At 38.4% G+C, this 21,649-nt stretch overlaps 1 protein-coding gene across 12 annotated transcripts in view; it reads right to left on the minus strand.

The window, feature by feature from the left end:
- The window catches only part of EXOC1 (exocyst complex component 1), a 37,383-nt gene extending 16,360 nt beyond the window's left edge, over window positions 1–21,023 (minus strand). For 3 of the 12 annotated variants that reach the window (XM_072406220.1, XM_072406218.1, XM_072406212.1), the window contains exons 1-12: window positions 20,891–21,023; window positions 15,476–15,631; window positions 13,250–13,380; window positions 12,067–12,226; window positions 10,981–11,001; window positions 10,127–10,314; window positions 8,766–8,993; window positions 6,715–6,847; window positions 5,243–5,352; window positions 4,446–4,499; window positions 1,550–1,690; window positions 142–247 (exon numbers count right to left, since the gene is read on the minus strand). In XM_072406220.1, coding sequence (XP_072262321.1) covers window positions 142–247; window positions 1,550–1,690; window positions 4,446–4,499; window positions 5,243–5,352; window positions 6,715–6,847; window positions 8,766–8,993; window positions 10,127–10,314; window positions 10,981–11,001; window positions 12,067–12,226; window positions 13,250–13,380; window positions 15,476–15,599 — 1,396 coding nt within the window. In that variant the 5' untranslated portion in view covers window positions 15,600–15,631; window positions 20,891–21,023. Of the gene's footprint in view, window positions 1–141; window positions 248–1,549; window positions 1,691–4,445; window positions 4,500–5,242; window positions 5,353–6,714; window positions 6,848–8,765; window positions 8,994–10,126; window positions 10,315–10,980; window positions 11,002–12,066; window positions 12,227–13,249; window positions 13,381–15,475; window positions 15,632–15,923; window positions 16,073–20,890 lie in introns of all 12 variants that reach the window. The other 9 variants (XM_072406223.1, XM_072406221.1, XM_072406219.1 and 6 more) reach the window with 6 other exon arrangements.
- Window positions 21,024–21,649: the final 626 nt, after the last annotated feature.

The raw sequence follows: 21,649 nt of genomic DNA on the forward strand, positions 1-21,649 counted from the left end.
AAGACCCTTTGACCCTTTTCTATCAGCGCTGTATACTCAACATAAACCTCACAGAAATTTCGTATATGTGCTATGATGATACAATACCCCACCCCCCACCTCACCCCCTTCCGTTAAGTTTTGCTTACTCATTAAGCTTACCAAACTTTTTTCCTTCTTTGGTGGCACCAGTCATCTTGTTTTTAGCCACCTCAAAGAAATCCCTGATCTCTCGGTCATATAGTCGCACAATGTAATCAATGTAATTCTGCAAAATTAAAGAACACACAAGCATTCAGTCATTGTCATGTTTACTGGGAAATAATTCCTTTCCATCTTAACCAACAGATTTATCAGTTTTTACTGTTAAGCTTCTTTTTCTTGGCTTTATTCTTGCTGCAGGGTCAAGTATTTACCTAAACTGTGCATGAACTTGAACCAATCAACAATGATCTGCTGTATTTAATAAGAAGGTGTAAATAAGAAGAAGAGTGGTCTGAGTCACTAAAGTGCATTTCAATCAACAAAAAGTGATTAATTCTAGAAAGAGATTCTTCCACTGGAAAGCACTTTATCTAAAGCATATGCCATACCTATACCTGAAATTTAGGAAGGCATAGAATACCTTAGATGATACTTATCCCCCTTCAGCCAGACTATGACCAGATACTCCTGCTCAATATCCTTATGTGAACAGACAAATAAGCAAGATTAAAACTTTGCAGTAGGTTGCTATTCCTGCTACTGGTACATAGGAATGTTGGTTACATTGTCTGCTCTATCCCCTCCATTACTTTACTGTCAATACCAACATAAAGGGATCCAACAAACACTAAGAAAAGCTAAATAGTAAGGGGTCTGTAAACCATTACATTTTAATGATCATTGCTTGGATTTTAGCAAATTATTGCTTATCCTCTTTAAATCGAACAAAAGCCATATTGAAAAAGCAAGTCATTAATTAGGTTTAATGATACATCTTTCCTTCCAGCAATTAACTGCATTTAATCAATAATAGCTCATATTGAGAAAGTTTTGCTGGTAAAAGCAAAGGGTTGGGGAAGTGGAATATTGATTAGATAATATGAAATCTGGCATGGTTACATGCTTCACTACATCTCGATGATCACACTTCCTGGTGTTATGTGTTGTAAAAGTTACTCATGAGTCTTTCAGGTCAATAAATGAAAGTCTTGATTCTCAAGCTAGCATTCAATTTTTTTAAACTCCATCTTTTCAGTTTACCTTGAAAGAAGTCCAGTCACCAATTAGCATTGTAGTTAATCTCTAGTATCCCTCCCTAAAACTATACTAAGTGAAGCAACTTCAAATCAAATAAAGCAACGTTCTTCCTGCTCAGGTCACTGCTTTTGCTAGCAGTTTTTCTTTAATTACACAGCTGACCATTTGGTTATATATAGATTTAACAAATTGTAAATTTTACCCAAACAGCAGTGGATACAATCTGCAAAGAAGGATGCCAAAATTCTTTGAAAAAAGTATCAATGACCTAGAGTGGATTTTGTTTTTGCCTAGTGGAATTATATAGTAATAAAACCCCCCCACAAACCTTCATAAGTCCTTCATATCTAGCATATTCTGTGTTTTTTAGCCACTCCATCAGTTTGGCATATCGCAGAAGATCTCGGTGGAAAGGATGATGGTTTGGTAGAGTCATTTCAACTGATAGTGTGGAAGTTTGATCATGGCCCTGTGCATGAAAGAAAAGAAAAAAAGAATTCTTAACAAAACCTATGCTACACTTCTACTTTCTTTAGAAGCTGAACATGTAAACAATTAAATACAGATACGAGCACTGTTTAACCTGCCAAAAGATTTGTATTGTCATATTTCCATCCAGTTGAGATTGACATAGTGCTACCACATGACACGCTCATATCTGGCAGGCCAGGAGACCAGTTTTCTGCTGAGGTTCAGTAAAAGGTCTCCTCCCCACCTCAGCCTGTGACTGAGCAGTGAATGAGGAAGCAGAAGACTGAAGAGAGCAGAGAAAGAAAGCTCTTCTGTTGGGTTGCTTATTACATTGCAGCAAAGCTTACTATCTTTTTGCAGTTTCCCACTACCTCACTGTTTCTGCTGTACAGGGACTTCCAAGGAGCTGATACCAATGCAGATTACAATGCTTGCATTTAAAACTCATTTTATTATATATTAATTATTCTGTGCACCTTAATCCTTATTAATCTGCATTGCAGACAGAAAAACTTTTTCCGAAAAATGCAGCATGGCTAAGAGTAATGGCAGATTTTTGGTACAAAATATCTCTTGAAAGCATAATCCATTAACAATCAATAAATTTGATTTCAGTATTGGTAGCCTTTGGCTTTTTCTAGTGTTGAGTGTGTTTATACTAAAGATGTTCAGTGCCTTACTTAGTATGCCCTATACACATCCCTTTCATAAATAAGTACTACCAAACCCCTACACAACAAACCAAGGTCTTTTGACCAAACCATCAAACCGATCAGTTATCATCTCTGCCAATAGCATGCAGGTTTTACATTCAAAGCACAGAGAACTCGATAACAGTATAAACAGATTTAAACCATCAGCTGGTCTATTACTGCATACCGTCCAGTGACTGTTTGAAAAAACCCTATATTTATTGCTCTGGACAAACAAAAATGCACATGGCTGTTTGAGAAGGATTCTGGGAGAATTCATGCACCGAATTACTGCAGAAAATTGAACAATAAACCACTGTTAACTACACTATTATTAATATTATTATTAATAAACAGGATTTATATAGCCCCAACATATTACACAGCACTGTAAGATAAATAGAGGTTGCAAAGGATGGACAGATATAGACAGTGACACAGGAGGAAGGGAAGACCCTGCCCCTAAGAGCTTACAATCTAGGAGGTGGGGGAAGTATCACACGATAGGAGGGAACGGAAAAGTACAAACTAGCACGTCACATAGTGAAACTGCTAAGTACTGCTAAGTAAACACGGGAGAATTTTGCATAAATTAATGAGGTGTTTGCTATAGTAAAAGGCCCCTGAATCTCTAATTGAGCTTAACTATGAAATACCTGTCATGGGCATTATTAGGTCTTCATTATTTATGTATTCATTTAGAATGACTCCCTTTATAGTCACAGCCTTAAATGATAAACTTCCATAATGAAAACAAAAGTCTTGATCAGAGAGTGGGAAGCCACAGTCTATGGAACAGTAAAGCTAATGAATCGCTGAATTACCAGGTAAAAACATTGGGGAAATTAAGCCTGAAAAAAAACTAATGCCACCTAATTTAAAGGCTGGTAAGCGGCAATATATTGAGTTGCTAGGTTTTTGTTATGCTTTAATTATAAAAATTCACTTCTACTGTAGTAAAGCGGCCTCTTTGTGGGAACAAAAAGATTCTTTCTGGCTGTTAGCATCTCTCATTACAGTTTTAGTGACCTTTTTGTTATTTTTACAAAAGAACCGATCGGTTCTATTAAAAGGTCAATAGTTTCAGAGGATTAAAAAAAATTCTCCCAACTACAACGTAAAATTGTGATCAAATTTCAAGTAATTAAATTAATGCTGGTGTGCCACCCCCCTTTATTAAGGTAATGAAGGATTGCACTAGTCTGATGAACTTTGTGTGGTACATTATGTGGACTGAAAGGTTTCTGGTACAGCCTTTCTGTAAATAAACTACTACTTGGTTAAATTATATATTGCAATATTACCTCATTGCCTTACAGTGACATTTCCAAGAAATGTAAATTAGCAAACTCTTTGGTCACAATTCATTCTTCAAAACAAAACCATTTCCAGCCTTCACACAAGTTCCCAGCTCTCATTTAGTAGGTTAGTTCAGAACCCATATTATTAGAAAGAGTTAAATAGCAGCAAGCAAATCAAACTAAGAACAATGGACAATATAGAATATGTATTACCATGGACAAATTACCATCTTGTAGTTTTAAAATGAGGACCAAATTTAATTTAGAGACCCAGTAATATGGGTAACCTAAGGCTGTTTAAACCCCCAGGATCCTTTTATCACAGCGGACATTTTCTAAATTCACTGTTGAAATACTTTACAGGCAAAGAATTAGCATGTGTGTACAGCCATTCTTAAGTTTTACACACATCTGTTGGACAGCCAGGCAGGCGACACATTTATTTCCTTGCTCAGCATTCCAGCGTCCCATGTTACCTCTCCATCTCCAGCTGGCTACTGGACAATGAAATAGAACCATATCTATTCAGAGCATTAAATATGTTTAAATCACACAGAACATTTCAACGTACAACTTTAACATGAAGACAAAAATCTAGACCTCTTCACTTTACTATTAGCTTTATTTTGTTATTCAATAACTGCAGGCAGTTCCACACATTTTTGTTAGTACTGAAAACTGGCAAGGGGAAGGCAGCATAAATGATCAAGCACACAAACGTTTCAGAAACACTGCCTTTGAAACCACATAGAGTACTCACTGCCATTGAGAGATAGTAGGACCTGCTATATAAGTGGGGGAACATCTGAGTAAACTAGTAGAAGATAAAATGTAAAAATACAAAATGAAAGGAGGAAAAAAGAAAGCAAACAAATAGGCAGGAAGAATGTGATAAATAAATACAGATGAGGTTACAACCCAATTAACTTAAAGTGTCAAAAAAAAACTGTCAGGTGTATCTGACCTGTTTTAAGAGGATTTTGCATTACCATAGACTTTGGTGGATATGCATAAAGAGAACAAAGCCCATCAACACAGATCCACAGGATGACTTTAGATAATAGGTTAGTCTTCAAACAGACTCACTGCATGGAAATCTGTGCCAAGGAAACTATGGAGGCTTCCACTGCTGACCCCTTATTGAAAAAAGGCTTTTTTACCTTTAAGTCATGCACATTCATTTGGTATATATGAGAGATCATATTTCTGTACCCTACAGTGTCCAGTTCATTTGTTTCATATTGGCACATTTTTGTTGCATTTATATTATACTCTGCTGTATAAATTGGAAACAAGGTTAATGAAGAAGTTGGGGACTTTCCCCTAACAAATGGTGTGAATATTCAATCCAATATATTCAGTGTGAATATTCAATATCCAATCATAATAACATAAAATAAATACACAGGAATTTACTATTGACTTTTGAACAATTGATGTGAATATTCATACAATTTGCGTGCAGATTTCCAACTCCTTTGGTAAATCAGTCTTAGTATATGCACATGGCTAATATTAGATAAAATATTAGATAAAAAAACGGAGTGACGTTAGTACCTGTTGGACAAACACATTGTTCAGGTGGCTGGCTAGTCGACGTGCAAACTGCTCTCGGAGGTCAGTGAAAAGCTGCTGTTGCTGCTTTACAGCTTGAAGCATGGCATGTCCTAAACAAGAACAAGAGGTGAGTAAATCACAAGTCACTAAAAGTACGGGTAGACAGAAAAAATGAGCTAAAAACTGACTAAAGTGCTAAAAAAACTGTAATAAAGTCCAAAGCAAAATAAATCTCAACATAACCCATTGTTATGTTCTGTATACTGGCAAATATGTAAAGGTTTTCTGAGACCTCCTATAAAGAGTAAGGTTACCAAGACAAACATCCCAGGACCTAGCATTGTCAAATAGAAGAGCAACGCTTATATTTAGATTAAGAAACCGTTACTCTTTTTCCTGAACACGAGCACCCCATTTATTCCTATAAAGCTCTATTTCAAAGTACAGCTAAAGGCCTTCATGAGTATCGCTTTCCATAAATACAAAAGGATAAAGAATACAGGACATAAAGGACAAAGGGCTGCAAAAACTAAGTGTGTGTGTGTGTGTGTGTGTGTGTGTGGGAGGGGGGTGTATGCCTTAAAGGACAACAGTACAGCTATCTTGATTTGTCAAAATGTCCATGGGCAATGTAGAGGACAGTTGCTGTAACCCTGACTTTGCTCAGCCTCACTGCAGTTACTATCATTGCCAGTATTTCCCTCTCATTACTGCATCTGAACAGCTTTTTAAAGCTACGTACACACATCAGACAATTCTCATCTGAACATCGCTTCACGGCTAGTATCGGACGAGAATCTCACGTGTGTGCAACGCTCATCCAATGTCGTTCATGGATCCACCAGGACGGATCCAAAGAATGATTGTAATACAATTTATGGGGGGGGGGGGAGCACAACAGGGTGTCACTCGCTTGTTCTTCCCCATCTACTCTACATAGAGCAGAATGGTGTTGTATGTACAGAGCTTGTACATGCATCTTTTAGTCTTTTGTCGTTGGAAAAGATCGTGAAAGATCCTTTCCACCAACAATTATTGAGCGAGTGTACACAGCCTAAGAAATGTGAACAAAAGCTCCAAGCCTCCAGGCATTCCCAAATTACACTCAGGGCTGTGTTGTAGAAAAAAAAATAATGTTAATCAGCTAACAATCAAGTCAACATCTAGTAGTGTGATTCAGAGAAAGGTATATAACCCCTCTAGTAACACAGGTACCAAACTATCCCCCCTAATGTTACAGAATTGTAATTCCATTCATTTGCAGAATCTATTACTACATTTATGAAACCAAAACCTAATAAGCGTTGGGCAATTAGGTAACCATTAGCATATTGTAAAATACATTATTTATCTTTGTTATTTTTTTTGCGGTTGTGGCTTGTGGTGAGAAGATCATAATATGAAAGAGCTGGTTTTAGAGATAATGATGTACCACAGACCCACATATTGGAAATGTTGTGTAAAGTGGATACCTGGTTGAAGAGTTACATTCATACACTGTAAAAGTGCCTCCGATGCATTAGTACAAGCCTCAATACCACGAGACGAAAAAAGATCTGCTTCCTGAAGGGCTTTAATGTGACCTTTCGATAGGTCCATGTGGTTCTACAACACAATGGAATGCAGATGGTTAGGAATTTACATTAACATGAGCTATAGATCAATATATACAAAACTGATAAATAATTTCATCTACAACTACAAGCATATATAGGACTACTTTTGGCATATTTCTTAAAAGAAAGAAGAGCTGAAAATTTAACCAAGCACTTAGAAATTTCCAAGAAGAAAATCATACAAGCTGCTTATCTTTGAAAAACGTCTTTTTTGGCATTTTTCAAAATAACTGATGGCATAATATTGCTGACAAGTTTTTTGTTAAGCTACAGTGAGCACTTTTAAATTAGCTTCTCTTCTTCACTATTGAATAAAAATATAGATGTGTGAAAATTGACCACTAGAGGGAGATCTGTATTTGATGCACTTACCACTCAGCCAACCACTTTTAAGCGATAAGGCACCTAAATTCACCTTTCCATTACAGACATGTTTATGCAAGGTCCACTTCATTCATTAGGGCTTCCTTGCCCAAAATAAATTATGGCATTCAGTTTAAAAAAAAAATGAAGGAAAAAAATTAGTACCTAAACTTACTTTGCCTCAAGTTTTCAAACTCAGTGCCTAAGCAAGGGATGACGTTACATTTCTTCTAGCTAGATATCAAGGAATGCACCCTGGATATGAATGTGTGAGAAATTATACCATATAGCCTTAGGGGCCGCTTGCTCTAAAAAGATCCTTACAAAATACCTACAACACCGTTGCTTTTATTACAAAGAAATGGAAACCCAAAAGACCTTAGTTCTCTACTAAAGCAGCATCTAAAACCCTTCTGGCTGCTATGTAACTTAATGACCTGCGGACTATCTCCAACATGGTGCCTGGAATGAAAGCATATTTTACTATTACATAGTATTTATATAACGCCAACATATTACGCATCACTGTACAAAGTCCATAGTCATGTCACTAACTGTCCTGCAAGGGACTCACAATCTAATGTCCCTACCATAGTCATATGTCTTTTAATGTCAATTTTAGGGGGAAGCAAGTTAACCTTACTGCATGTTTTTTGAATGCGGGAGGAAACATACGCAAACACGGAGAGAACCAGCAAACTCCATGCAGATAGTGTCCTGGCCGAGATTCAAACCTGAAACCTAGCGCTGCAACGGCCAGGGTGCTAACCTCTGAGCCACCATGCTGCCCATGCAAAAACTTCTAGATCTTGAGGGCAGCTTCATCATCAGCTCATTCTTGGATTCCCTGCAGGCCTTGCAAAAAGTACATGAAAGTCCCTAACTTTTCCTAAACAGGCTGAGTGCCAAAACATTGGGGCTTATGGTGGTGCACTTGAGGTAAAGCAGACATATCTGTAGTACTTCCTATCAGACTGTAAACAAGAGGAATATTCTTTTTGGGCTTTTTCAGGCTATCCCAGACATCCCCCTTGGCTGCCAAAAGACCCTCTTCTTCCGTCTAACCAGCCTTTACCTAAAGAGGATCTCTGCACCCACAAGGCCTTACCTACCAGAAGGAACAATATTCACAGAATCTCATCTCCATTTGCTCAACTCCACGATAGTTGATGAAGGGCACATTTTGTATACACACTATCACAGTGATTCCAGAAAAGGGCAAAATTATAACTAAATGCATTGTTTCCAAAGAGTCAGCTACTTACCAGTTTATAGTGTGATTAGAAGCAGTAGAACAATACTATTCTGAAATACTGCAAAGCAGGAAGCAGATTATATGTGTATGTGATAAAATATGAATTAAAAAAAAAATGCTTTGTAAATGCTTGCTGAATAGAATGCTACTTAAACAGTGATCACAGACTTATGTTCGTGGGACCTGGAACTCATGGGTTATAAATATTATAAATACAGATTAGGGGTAAAACATTAGTAGGCCCACTGCAAATGTACAGTAGAAAATTTTCCTAAAGCATTATACTTACAACAAGAAACTCAATCTCGCTCAGCAGGGTCTCACTATTGGTTTTGCTGAGTTCAATTAGGTGGTTACTTTCAGAGATTTGATCCATCTGCTCTTTCACACTCTGCAGCATCTCTTCATAGCTGCTTAGCTTCGATTCTATCTGGTCCACGTCTTTTAAGGCTTCATCTAGCAGCTGCATGAGAATGTTAACTTGTTTCTCTGAAGCCATAATGGACTGAATATTTGCCTGTTAACAAATGGAACATTCTTTAGTAAAATAACGAAAGGTTTCAATAGACGATAGTGTAATTACATACAGGTATAAACATTTGTTTTTAACATTTGTCCAACTGGAAACATGTTTTGTCCTCTACAGTGGCCTTTACATCTCATACCACTATATGTATATACTGTGTGTACCTGTAACATTGTTGTCAGTAAAAAAAAAAAAAAAAAAAAAAAGAAAAGAGTGTTTTACAATATTTAGCACCACATCACATTGGGAAATCCAAAACACTTAGAAGCATTACAAGACAAAGTGAAGTCACCCTAAAAAATGGATCTGGAACTTCACTTTTTCTGCCAAGAAAAACAAGAAAGATTAAAATAACAAACCCAAAGTCAAAATGCAGAAGCAGTGTGTGAAAACTTAAGTACACCCTTACTTTTTTATTTAAGAGGGCAATGAGTAGACGCCAGATGCTGTTGATCAAATGCACTCGATTCACTGAACATAAGTAAGTGTGACCAATTCTATAAAAGCAGGCGTTTAGCCAGTTTGCAGGTCTGGAGCATTTAGGTGTGGTTTAACCCAATGCCAAGGATGAAATATATCAGCAATGATCCTAGAAAAACAACTGTTGCTGCCCATCAATCTAGGAATGGTTATAGGGCAAACAATTTGAAGTCCACCATTTTACAGTAAAAAATATTATTCACAAGTGGAAACATTCATGACAGATGCCAATCTGGACGTCCAGAAAATTCACCCCACAGTCAGATTGATGAATGCCCAGAGAAATTGCAAAACACCCCAAGAGTTACATCCCAGACTCTTTTTACACGTGTCAATGTTACCCGTGCAAGTTAAAGAGGGAGGGCCTCTCCTGCACAGCCTACATTGATTTTATGGTGTGGCTGCAGTCCTTGGACATGGATGGATAGGAGAGTTATGCCACGGGATCCAAGAAAGATATGCAGAGAAATGGGGTAAAATGCCCAAAAACAACTTAAAAAACAACCACCTTTAATGAATTACTATGAAGGCAGGTAACCAACATCACACGTTTGGTATTGTTTGCAAGCCACCAGATGGTGCATGTAATAATTTTAAAACTGCCCTTTTTCCTCCAGAATTACTTTAAAACATATGTGCCTTACCCCATCCAGAACCTGTAGCTCTCTGGAAAGTTGCTCAGCAAAGGCCTCAGCATTGGAAATTGCGTATTTACAGCCCTCCATCATGAACTCAATATCCTGTTTCTCCCGGGCATTCAGCTCTTGGTATTCAGCTGCTGCTTCTTCCTCTCCTCCTGCCACACTTTGGTTCTCTCCACTAGGAACAGACTCTTCAAGAAGATACCAAGTGAAGAAAAATAAATAAATCAAAGAACACTTTTGTTAATGTCCATAGCAAAGGAAATCAGTAAAAGTTATAAGGCAAAATTCTGCATCATGGCAATACACAAGGTCAGGTTTTCAGAGTTAGAATGTAAAAATGAGAAAATAAAATGTTAGACAAACAAAACGAAAGTGGGTCAAAATTACAATACCTAAGTAGGATAATGTGAAATTTGGTGCAAATGAAGCTATGATGACATGTTTAGATCAGAAAGAGAACACATTTTAAAAGGGGACACAAAGTCACTCTACGATAATGGAGAAAGCTTAATGATTTTTGAAGCAATTATTATGTTTCTATTTTTCCAGTGGAAACAATCTAAAAGATTTTTAAGGTAGAAGAAGAGAAAACAACTGGAAAATATTTTCCATAATCCTGAAATTAATAGTTTACATTATCTAATGCACTAGGGGTCAGCACCCATGCTATATAGACAGTCAATAGCACACAGTCCTGCCATTAGGTGAGACTGTTCTGCTGTGTATGTAGATTTCCATCCTACAGGCACACAGTGACATAATGCTTTGTGAACAATGATCTACGAGAGTAGATACGGAATTTAAACAAAAATGGTCAGTGAACAACAGAGAGAGAAGTAAATGAGAACACCCACCTTCTGCAACTTTAGGAAGCTCTGAAGAGTAATAGGTTTGGGGAAAAAGAGCAGAGGACAGTAAGCAAAAGAGTATTAAAGCCAGACAGACAAAGGCTGAATGCATATAGTTTGCCATATACCAACAATCATTAGCAGTAAGAACCCAACAGACAACTTTCATTATATAACATGTAACTGAAACAAGATAAATAAACTATAGAAGGAACTCAACTGTCAAATACAAGCCATGCAAAGAGTTAACTATTTTTTTTTGCAAAGTACAGGCTTCAAAAAGATGTCAAAAACATGAGCAGGAAGCTACACTACTTACCATAATGACCAAATAGGATTATGAAGAGACAGTTGTACTTTACTATAAACATTTGCTTTATACCCCCCTGACACTGAACTGCACAAACATTTGCCCCCCCTACTTCCTTCCCTAGATGTCTCCACTGGCCTAAATATGCCTGTATATTACAAATGTAGATAATCAACATATGGCCTTATTCAAGTGATGAGTAGGCCTGATTTCTTAAAGCTCTCCAAGACTGGAGAATATGGACTATTATGCGAGAACCTGGGTGGAATGGATGTTGTCCATAAATGAAAACATTTGAAAAAATATTAGCAAATGGTTTTAGAAAATCCACTCCGGGTTTGCTGGATCACCCAGGTTTAGGACATCTACTGCCTAAGACAGAATGAAAACTTTTCTGTTTGTTATCCCTAGATCCTGGCATCCCCATATAAAAATTGACTAATGTCACAAAGCAAAGCACTGCTGGCTTCCTGCTTTTTTGGGGGGAATCTGCTTTGTAACACAAACAAAGTTCTGTACTCAAACATATGAATTTTGGTTATGGGGTGGTGCCAAGTTATTTAAATACCTTGAACATAGCACCATATTTAAAGAAATATAAACTCCATTTATATAGTATAAATACTCAGCATGGTTTGTGTCTTATGAAGCTATACAACTTCCATCTGCTGAACTGCAAATAAGCTGCTATCTCATCACAAGGAAAGAAGGTTAGAGAGATATAGTAATTAAAAATAAAAATAACATGTATTTGATTGAAAACACAATCTCAGGGGACCTACCTTCCAAAAGCTGTGAGCTGACATTGACAAAGTCTATTTTTTTCCTCAGGTATCTTTGGTTCAGTTTCCAGATACAGGAAATGAAAGTATTCTTTTCTGCTGGGCTACTGGCCACCCACTTGAAGACTTTATCAAAATGTAGATCGAAGTCAGGGTTTTCCTAGAAAGAAAATAGAGTCATATTGTCCCAATAAATATTGCTAGAGATGCTGCCATTGAAACAAATGGAAGATTCTCACAAGGGAATGTCCGATGTTTTATAAATAGAGCCCAAGTAGCTAATGTGAATATAACAAAACATGTTTTTCTTCTTTTACGGAAAACCTGTGCCCTCTATAAAAAGCGACCTTGGCAACAGACTAACAAAATACAAAATATTGTTTTAATATTGCTATGAGGTTCCCTCCCATATACTTACATGTATTTCTGCATGCTTACTGCTTAGTCTAGGTGCAATTGATTTTATGCTATAGCCTGTAGATCTGCACTAAAGGAGAATACAAAAAAAAATAATATATATATATATATATATATATATAAAATTTACTGATCCAGTATAAGCTCTTCAAAGCTGGTGAGGATACACTTTCTTCACGGAAGCTGGGTGATACAGCAAACCTGGAATGGATCTAGTCCAGGATCAAAACATTTGCTAGTAAATAGCAAAAGTCTTTTAAGAAATCCATTCCAGGTTTGCTGGATCACCCAGTTTCAGTGATGAAAATGTTTCCTATCCAGCCTTGCAGAGCTTTAATAAATCAGACTTTATGTGTCAATTGCTAAACTACAACTCTCCTACTCCCTTTCTCTCCCAGATATCATCTCAGATAAGAATTAGGAGGACTATTTAGACTCCTTGAGACAATATAGAAAGTCTGGACAAGACACAGCACAGTCTGAAACATCCAACATGATCAACGGGTATTTTCTGCACCTAAATGGATATTCTAAAACTATTGCAAAAACCTTCCATTTATAAGTGGAAGTAAATAAGATAATTTTATGTTAAGGTTTAAAGACAATCTGAGAAATAAAAGTGCTGTGGCTTTCTGAGTGCTAAAAACACTACACTGTTAATGAAAAACAGCTGCCACATAAAGCCTATGACAGGTTCCCTTTACATTCTACAAATGAACAGCCATTATCACTGAGAAAAGTCCATGTCATTGAAAACACAGCTTACCTTGAGGGCATCTTTGGCATCCACAATTGCCAGGTCTTGCAGTAGCCATGTGGTCTGGGTTTTATAGAAATCTCCTTTGTCAGATTTCTTTACCTTCACAACTCGGACATTAACTGGACGCTCTGTTGTCACTTTAAAAAAAAAAGTTTTTTATTTCTATGTATAATACACACATATCCCAATGTATAAAAAAAGCTAAGAATTCCACTCTCAAGAACAGTTATAGAGAGTCTTATCAATAGCCAAGATTTTACAATGGCAGCAGGCATTGCTTTGAGGGAATACAGATATGGGATATTGCGGTTCAATGCTTTTAAAGGGTTAGTTAACTCAAAAGGAGTATTTTAGTTATAGCTTGCTCTTGAGAAAGTGGGATTGTGTGCACAGTGGCCCTGTGGTTAGCACTCTGGTCTTTGCAGCGCTAGGTCCCAGGTTCGAATCCTGGCCAGGACAATATCTGCATGGAGTCTGCATGTTCCCCCGTGTCTGTGTGGGTTTCCTCCGGGTACTCTGGTTTCCTCCCACATTCCAAAAACATGCAGTTAGGTTACCTGGCTTCCCCCTAAAATTGACCTTAGAATGCATGAAAGAAATTTGACAATGCTAAAGACATTGGCTTGTGAGCGCCTTTCGGGGACAGCTAGTTACCTTACTATGGACTTTGTAAAGAGCTGCGTAATATTTTGGTGCTAAAAAAACACCGTGTAATAATAATAATAAAAGGAAGGTTAAATTATGAGAAGGTTGGATAGTTCTACAGAGGCAAATCTGACCTTCTAAGAAAATGGTTTCTTTTTAACTTCAAAAATATCTATATTGTTATCTAAATTTGTACAGATCTTTAATGGTGGATATAAATATATATATATTTAGTTACTGATTTGGTCTTTTCCGGAAATTCGGGGTTTGATAATTGAATCCCAAATAACCATATTATTGTTAAAGCATGTTTATGCTGGGATTGCATGTTTCCTGGTATTACCACAGGACATTCTATCATGTAAAATTGACTAAAATACATTACATTATTCTTTTAATATCTATAATATAGCAGGAGACAGTAAGAGTGGATGCTAATTCAATAAAGAAATTAGTCTGAATGTGTGCATGACAGACATAAACAAAACTAACTGCTGGATGTCCTGAAACCTAAAGTGTTAAATATACAATGCATAGGATACAGCTAACTCACCATTACTAAGTGCTTTATTGCTTATAAAAAACATGAAACAATTGAAGGTTAAGTAAGCAGTTCCTGCATTAGCAGCCATTAGTTACTGTGTGAGCTAACTGTCCATCTATATTGTCCCTACCTGTTATTTCTCATCTACCTTTGAAATTTATTGGTGGCAGAAAACACACAATCGATGAATAATAAAATCCTATGCTATGTGCTATTAGTGTATGACACCAGGTGGTCCAGGTGGTCCTAACCAGGCTGAATCATATAGGCAGATTCTGCTTTCTGTGTGGTCATATTTAATAAAAGCCAATTTAAAAGGAGTTTAGAGTTTTTCACACTACAAAAGTGGTCGGCAAACTTTTTTGGCCACTAGGCCATTTATGGGGTGGGAAGGAGCACACTAGGCCGGACCTGCCCTAATGGTTCTGAGTTTCCCGACCCCTGCACTACAAGAATGTGCATTAGTGTGTGTTTTATATACCTGCACAACCACACACATTGAAATCCACAGAAATATATGCAGAAATGCAGTGTAACAACGCACTCCATTGCAACACATATAGGGTCTGATTTATTAAACTTCTCCATGGCTGGAAAGGATACACTTTCATCAGTGAAGCTGGGTGATCCAGCAAGCATGGATTGGATTTCTTAAAAGTAATTTGCTGTTTCTTAGCAAATCTTTTTGATTCCTGGACCAGATCCGTTCTAGGTAAAAGGTATCCTGCCCAGCCTTGGAGACGTTTAAACAATCAGGCCCATAGTGAAAACAATAGACATTGCTTTCCATGCAAAGTCTGATGTCCCTGCATACTGCACACTATGTGAGTACCACTCGGCATCACACACAGTGTGAAAGAAGCTTTTGCTGAATGGAAACCTTTACATGATCTGTTTTTGTTCCTGAGAAGAGGGTCTTGTTGTGCACTTACACCTATTGCTAGTACAGTTCAGGCCTGGCACTCACATGCAGGATGTCCCAGGAATATAGAAATTTAAAAATGCAGTGTCCTTTAAACATTTACATTCTTGTGTTGTCTTACCTGTGGCACACAAAAAACAGTTTTTCTTCTTTTTTCCAGCTTTGCATACGTTCACAATACTGAGGAGACGCTCATCATTGGGGGTGAATATGTCCCTCTGCAGGGCATGCTTGATTGCAGTCATTTTGGCTGAATTTGTCTCACATCTATGTCAAGCTGTAAAATGAGTCAGAGATGTCAATCTATGACTTGGAAATTGTTCAGCCTTTAATTGAAGCATCTGCTGCTGTTCAAAGTGCAGACAATAAAAACAACAAATTATCCTAAAACTGTAACAGAAAACAATAACAAAAATCTTATTATGTGCAGAACAGAAAGGTGGCTCAGAGGTTAGCACTCTGGTCTTTGCAGTGCTATGTCCCAGGTTCAGCACTGAGTAATATGTCAGCACTATATAAATACTGTGCAATAAAAAAATAATAATATCAATTAGCATCTGTATACCCACAGTAAAGTGGGGATATTACACTATGTACTATATAGTCCCAGGTGAGAATCTGACGTGTACAAGGATCACCCGACGTTGTTAATGGATCGGTCCCTCTCAATAAGACAAAACAGCGCTCATTTATTCATCTGTCTATTCATCTTTTGTCCCTGAAAACAAAAATGAAACATTATTTCCAGCAACAAAAAATACAGGGGTGTACCCAGCCTTAGCCAGGGTCAATGCTGTGTATTTTTTTTAATATTCTAGCATTACTAAAAGTGCCAATGCCACACAAAAAAAGAAGAGTTATTGTTTCTTTATATATTTTGAAACAATTTACATGAATGTATGTGAAACATCCTAATGTATACAATAGCCCAGGCATGAAAGCATCTCTCAGGTATTGTCTGCCTGTGGACTTCCATTCACCATGTTGAAGGGTAAAAGTCAGTTGTTAGTAGACCATGTAGTTTAGTGGAATTGTGATCCACTGATCTGTGGAGCAGCATTGACATACAATGTGCCCTGAAGGACCCTTAGAGAAAAGGTGCACAGACAGCACATAACTGTTAAAGTTTGTACAGAAAAGCAGGTATAACGATTTCAGATCTTCACGTCTTTGTACCGATACCACTGCTGAGCATCTTCCAAATTGCTAATAATCCAGCAATCTCTAGCAACATTACTTTTGGGTCACTGATATTCTTTTAATTAGTAAAAAGGGGTGTTGGGTCATTGTATCATGTACATTTTGCAAGATATTCACTGTGCATCATGACTTTGTAAGAGTGCCATAGAAGCAATTTGTATCAAACTTACATTGTCATATAAGGATTAATGAAGCTCCTTTCTATAAAAAAAAAAAATAGAAGGATAGAAACACTTGGTCTGTTTGACGTCTGAATATTTTACAGCAGCGGGCACATAAATTGAGTACCTCTGCATGGTATTTCCCATAATCAAAAGATACCAGGTGTCAGGGCATCATTAGGAGAAACAAAATTTGACCTGGCACATCCACAATAGGAGCTGCAGTATAATATTGGCTTCTATGATTTTGGAAACTAGCACCAAAACAGCTTTGTCCCATTGAGGCATGTAAATGTGTATCAGGTCCTAAAACCAAAGCAGTAGATCCTTTATGTCACACTTCCATCACCAGCCTGCCATGTTCCCATAATGTATCTGACTGCCATGGCTTCCCTAGCATAATGACATACACAGCTGGCCATACACATGATATGAAAATTGTAGGGAACTTTGGAGGTGGACAAACATCATAATAGGTACCCTAATTGGTCTGTGGCTATTAGGCCTCATAGGCAGCAAGCTGCATGTTTTCTTTTTCTCCAATGGTCAGCTCTAAAGTGGAACTAGAGTTCCACTCTGAAAAATCCCCATTCAGGCAGGTGGTTTTTGCATAAAGTGCCAGTGCCTTTTGCCAGCGGTCGCCAACTGGTGCCCCGTGAGAAAATTTTCACCTTTATATTTACAAACTGTACTAGAGATGGAAAAAGTTGTATGAGGCAACTGTAGTAGAGATGGAAATTAAGTTGTATGAGGCAACTGTAGTAGAGATGGAAATTAAGTTGTATGAGGTAACTGTAGTAGAGATGGAAATTAAGTTGTATGAGGCAACTGTTACCGAGCCACACACTCCAGTATTGTTTCCACCATTACAACAGTCAACCCCACTGCGCCAATACCGATTCTCATCCGATCGTTTTATTTTATTTGTTTATTTCTCAGATGCTCTTTTAGGTATGTATGACCTTACCTGTGTATTTTCTTTAACTGGTATATTTAATGGCTTCAAATAGTTTGACTTTAATAACTATCATTTCTTGTTTGGTCTTAGATTCCAATGAAATAAACCCATAATGAGTGAGAAAAAGCAAACTAATATTTTTAATTTTTTTAGTAATACCAAAGATAATGCAACTAATGATAATAGTAACAATAGTAATACTTCACCTAACCGTGAGCTAATCAATGAATCAGAGCCTCCAAAATCCTCGTCGGGGACCATTAGAAGATTATTATATTATAAATGTATTTATCTTTTTTTAAAAATTCATATTATTGGTCCGCGGGATTTAAAACAATGAATTTAGTGGTCCGTGAGGTCCCAAAGGTTGGCGACCACTGCCCTATGCAATACCTGTTTTTACCTGCCTGATCCCCACCTAGCTGTCAAATTTTGCTCAGCTTTGGTTGCCAGGAAAGACAAGTAATCCTGGCTTGCCTTGTGCATGCCAGGAATGATGGTTAGTCATCCCTGCAGTGCCAATAAAGATGGCCAAATATTGTCTTAAGAAAAGGAGGAAGGAAGATGGGGCATCCTGCAACAAAATGGGGATAACAGAGTAGCACAGGTTTAGTTCCAATTTCAGCAAATTGTGCTACAGAAGCTTCTGTGGGATCGGACCAGATGGTCTACAGTGTTCTCCCCAGACCCTTTTAGCTGGGCGCACCAGCCGGCTTTTTTCAGTAATCACCCGGCTGTTTTTGGGTAGTTGGGTCACAATACAGGGGCTGCCATCCACCTACAGTTTCTGCCCACCCGGCTGAAAAAAATTTCTGGGTTGAACACGGGTCTATAATTTACCCCCACATGCATTAACATTGCCGTGGGTACACATTACACTATAACTTTTGGTTGGTACTAATTTCTGCATATCAGGACCATAGACCTGCCCCAGATGCTCTGATCTGGTTGTCTAGCCATGACAATCTGGTACCTGTCAATGTTCCTCAGATCCTTGCTGCTTCTAACACATCACCTTCAAAAACTCTGTACAGTACTGAACTACACCTTCTCCTTTTTTCTTCTCATACCATAACAGCATTATAGACAATTATCTCCACCTGTTATTGGACTACACAACTCAGCATGGGGGAAAAGGGCAGCACCAAAGAATAAAGTTACAAAACAAGGACTACAGCCAGACATTAAACACAATAAGAAAAGAATTATCAACTAAAGAAGTGATCGATGCACTAAAATCACTACAACAGGGGTGTCAAAGTCAAATACACTGTGGGACAAAATTAAAAACTTAGATTACAATTCCCTGCGTCTATAAAACAGTTCAACGTGGGGCCATGCATAGGCAGAAGGGCCGCTGGTCTATAGACACGACCAGCCAGCCGCAATTCATATTTGGGATTCCTTTGGGGGCCAAAAAAAGGACGTTGAGGGCCAGATTTGCCCCCCGGGCCGGAGTTTGACATCCCTGCACTACAGCCAAGAGGTGACCAGAGGGATCACCATCACCACTGCAAGACCCAACACCACCAAGTATAGCCATCACAGACAGCACACACAGAACATTTGGACCAAGCTATCTTTGTTATCTAATTGGCTTTTAGATATTATTATTAATATAATGTATTTATAAAGCGCCAATATATTACGCAGCGATGTACATTAAATAGGGGTTACAAATGACAGACAGATACAGACGGTGACACAGGAGGAGGAGAGGACCCTGCCCTGAAGAGCTTACAATCTAAGAGGTGGGGGAAGTAGCACACAATAGGAGGAGGATATGCAATGGCTGGTAAGTAGTGAGGGTTTTAGGAGACAGAAGAAGATGGGTAGGCAAAATTGAAAAGATGGGTTTTGAGTGCTCATTTAAATGAGCCAAAAGTAGGAACAAGCTGAATAAGACAAGCAAGACCATTCCAGAGAATTGGTGCAGCTCAAGAAAAGTCTTGGAGCCCTGCGTGTGATGAGGTTATGAGTGAAGAAGTCATTAGTAAGTCATTGGAGGAAGAAAACGGCTAGGGGAGTATGTTTTTACCAGGTCAGAAATGTAAGTGGGACAATAACTGTGGAGAGATTTGAATGCAAAGCACAGGAGCTTAAATTTGATTCTAAGGTGAAATGGAAGCCAATGAAGAGAACTGCAAAGAGATGCAGCGGAAGAGGAGCGGAGGGAAGGATGGATGAGTCTGGCTGGAGCATTCATAATAGATTGTAGAGGAGAGAGTCGGGTTAGTGGAATACCAGAGAGGGGGAGGTTACAGTAGTCCAGACGAGATGATAAGAGCATGTACAAGGAGTTTGGTGGTCTCAGGGGACAGGTACGGGCGGATTTTGGAGATGTTGCGTAGGTGAAAGTGACAGGACCTGGAAATGTTCTGAATATGGGGGGCAAATGAGAGGGCCGAGTCAAAGGTGACACCAAGACCCTGTGCCTGAGGGGAGGGCCGAATAACAGTGTTGTTACCAGTTAGATATATGTCAGGGGGGGATTTGAAATGTGAGGGGGGGAAGATGATGAGTTCTGTTTTATCCAGGTTTGAATATGAGGGGTAAATGAGAGAGCAGAATCTAAGGTGACGCTAAGGTTTCCTGCACATTACTTGTGCCCTGCTTAGTTAGATTCATAGGAAGAACTCCCCGGTGACAGCAATGTCTGTGTTGAAATTGTGTAGAACTATGGACCCCATTCAGCTTTGTGGGCTTATAGCGGGTGCACACTCTGTAGAGGTGGTAAATCTACTAACAGATACATAAATAAAGCCGGATTCTTTAATATATATATATATATATAAATATAAATATGTGTGTACATGTCATGCATACTGTAATTGCTATGAATTCCAGATAAGCAGTAGCTGACACCCACAGATATACGTGTCATACCTGGCAGTAATAATAATAACAACAACAATGATAATAACAATGCAGGCAGTCCATATTGCTGTAAGCACCAGTGCACAATGCCTGGAATAATGGGTCAGACAATGTTAGTCAGCAATGTGTGTCCTGCATGCTGTCCCTGCTATCCATTGGGATACACATTGGGTACATTGGGTCTGGGCTGGTCACACCGGTACACAGTAAGTGGGCCCAGTGAAGTCATCATGTCAACAACAAACCAGCAGCTGACCTCCTGTACGATATCATACACACAACGCGGCCCCACCCTCCCCTCTAACCGGGAACGCATCGCTCCCACCCGCCCCTTACTTACTGCTTCTTGTCTGCACCTCCCGGTAACACCGCTGCCACTTCCCCGTTCCTCGCAGTCACCAGGGCCGGGCAGGAACAGGCGCAGCCACAGGACTACATTTCCCAGAAAGCCCTTGCGAGAGAGGAAGCCGAGATTCAAATATTGATAACTTTATTCCTTTCTAGACCAGCAAAATCTTTTACAGAAAGGAACTATTCCTAAAGGAGATAGAAATGTTACAAAATGTCAAAACAAAAACGTGATTTTTACAGCTTTTGTTTTACAATGCTCTGTATTATATAGTTCATAGAAGCAAGAGAAGTTTTCTTCAATCCATTTTACTGCTGTGGGGAAAATAAAATAAATAGATTTAACAAACTGTATTTTATATTCCTTAAATTGTATTAAAGAAAATCGTGTAGTGCATGAAAAACAATAATAGCCCGTTCATAGCAGACCTGGGCAGTCATGTTCAGTAAATGTGTGGTATAATGTACAGGCATTGTGCTGAGAAGCCATTCATTTACCCCATGTTCCCCAATGCACCTTCACAATGCACCTAAACTGCCCAAAATAAAGCATTTCATTTTTGTGTGGTGAATTTAGTCAATTTTGCACTGGACTCTACAATACACAAAAACAGTGTGTGTTGCGAGGTTGTTATTTTTATTATCAACAAACAGGATTTATATAGTGCCAACATATAACGCAGCGCTGTACATGAAATAGGGGTTGCAAATGACAGACTAATACAGACAGTGACACAGGAGGAGGAGGGGG

Source organism: Pyxicephalus adspersus, chromosome 3 (genome assembly GCF_032062135.1).
Source record: "Pyxicephalus adspersus chromosome 3, UCB_Pads_2.0, whole genome shotgun sequence".
Taxonomy (NCBI): domain Eukaryota; kingdom Metazoa; phylum Chordata; class Amphibia; order Anura; family Pyxicephalidae; genus Pyxicephalus; species Pyxicephalus adspersus.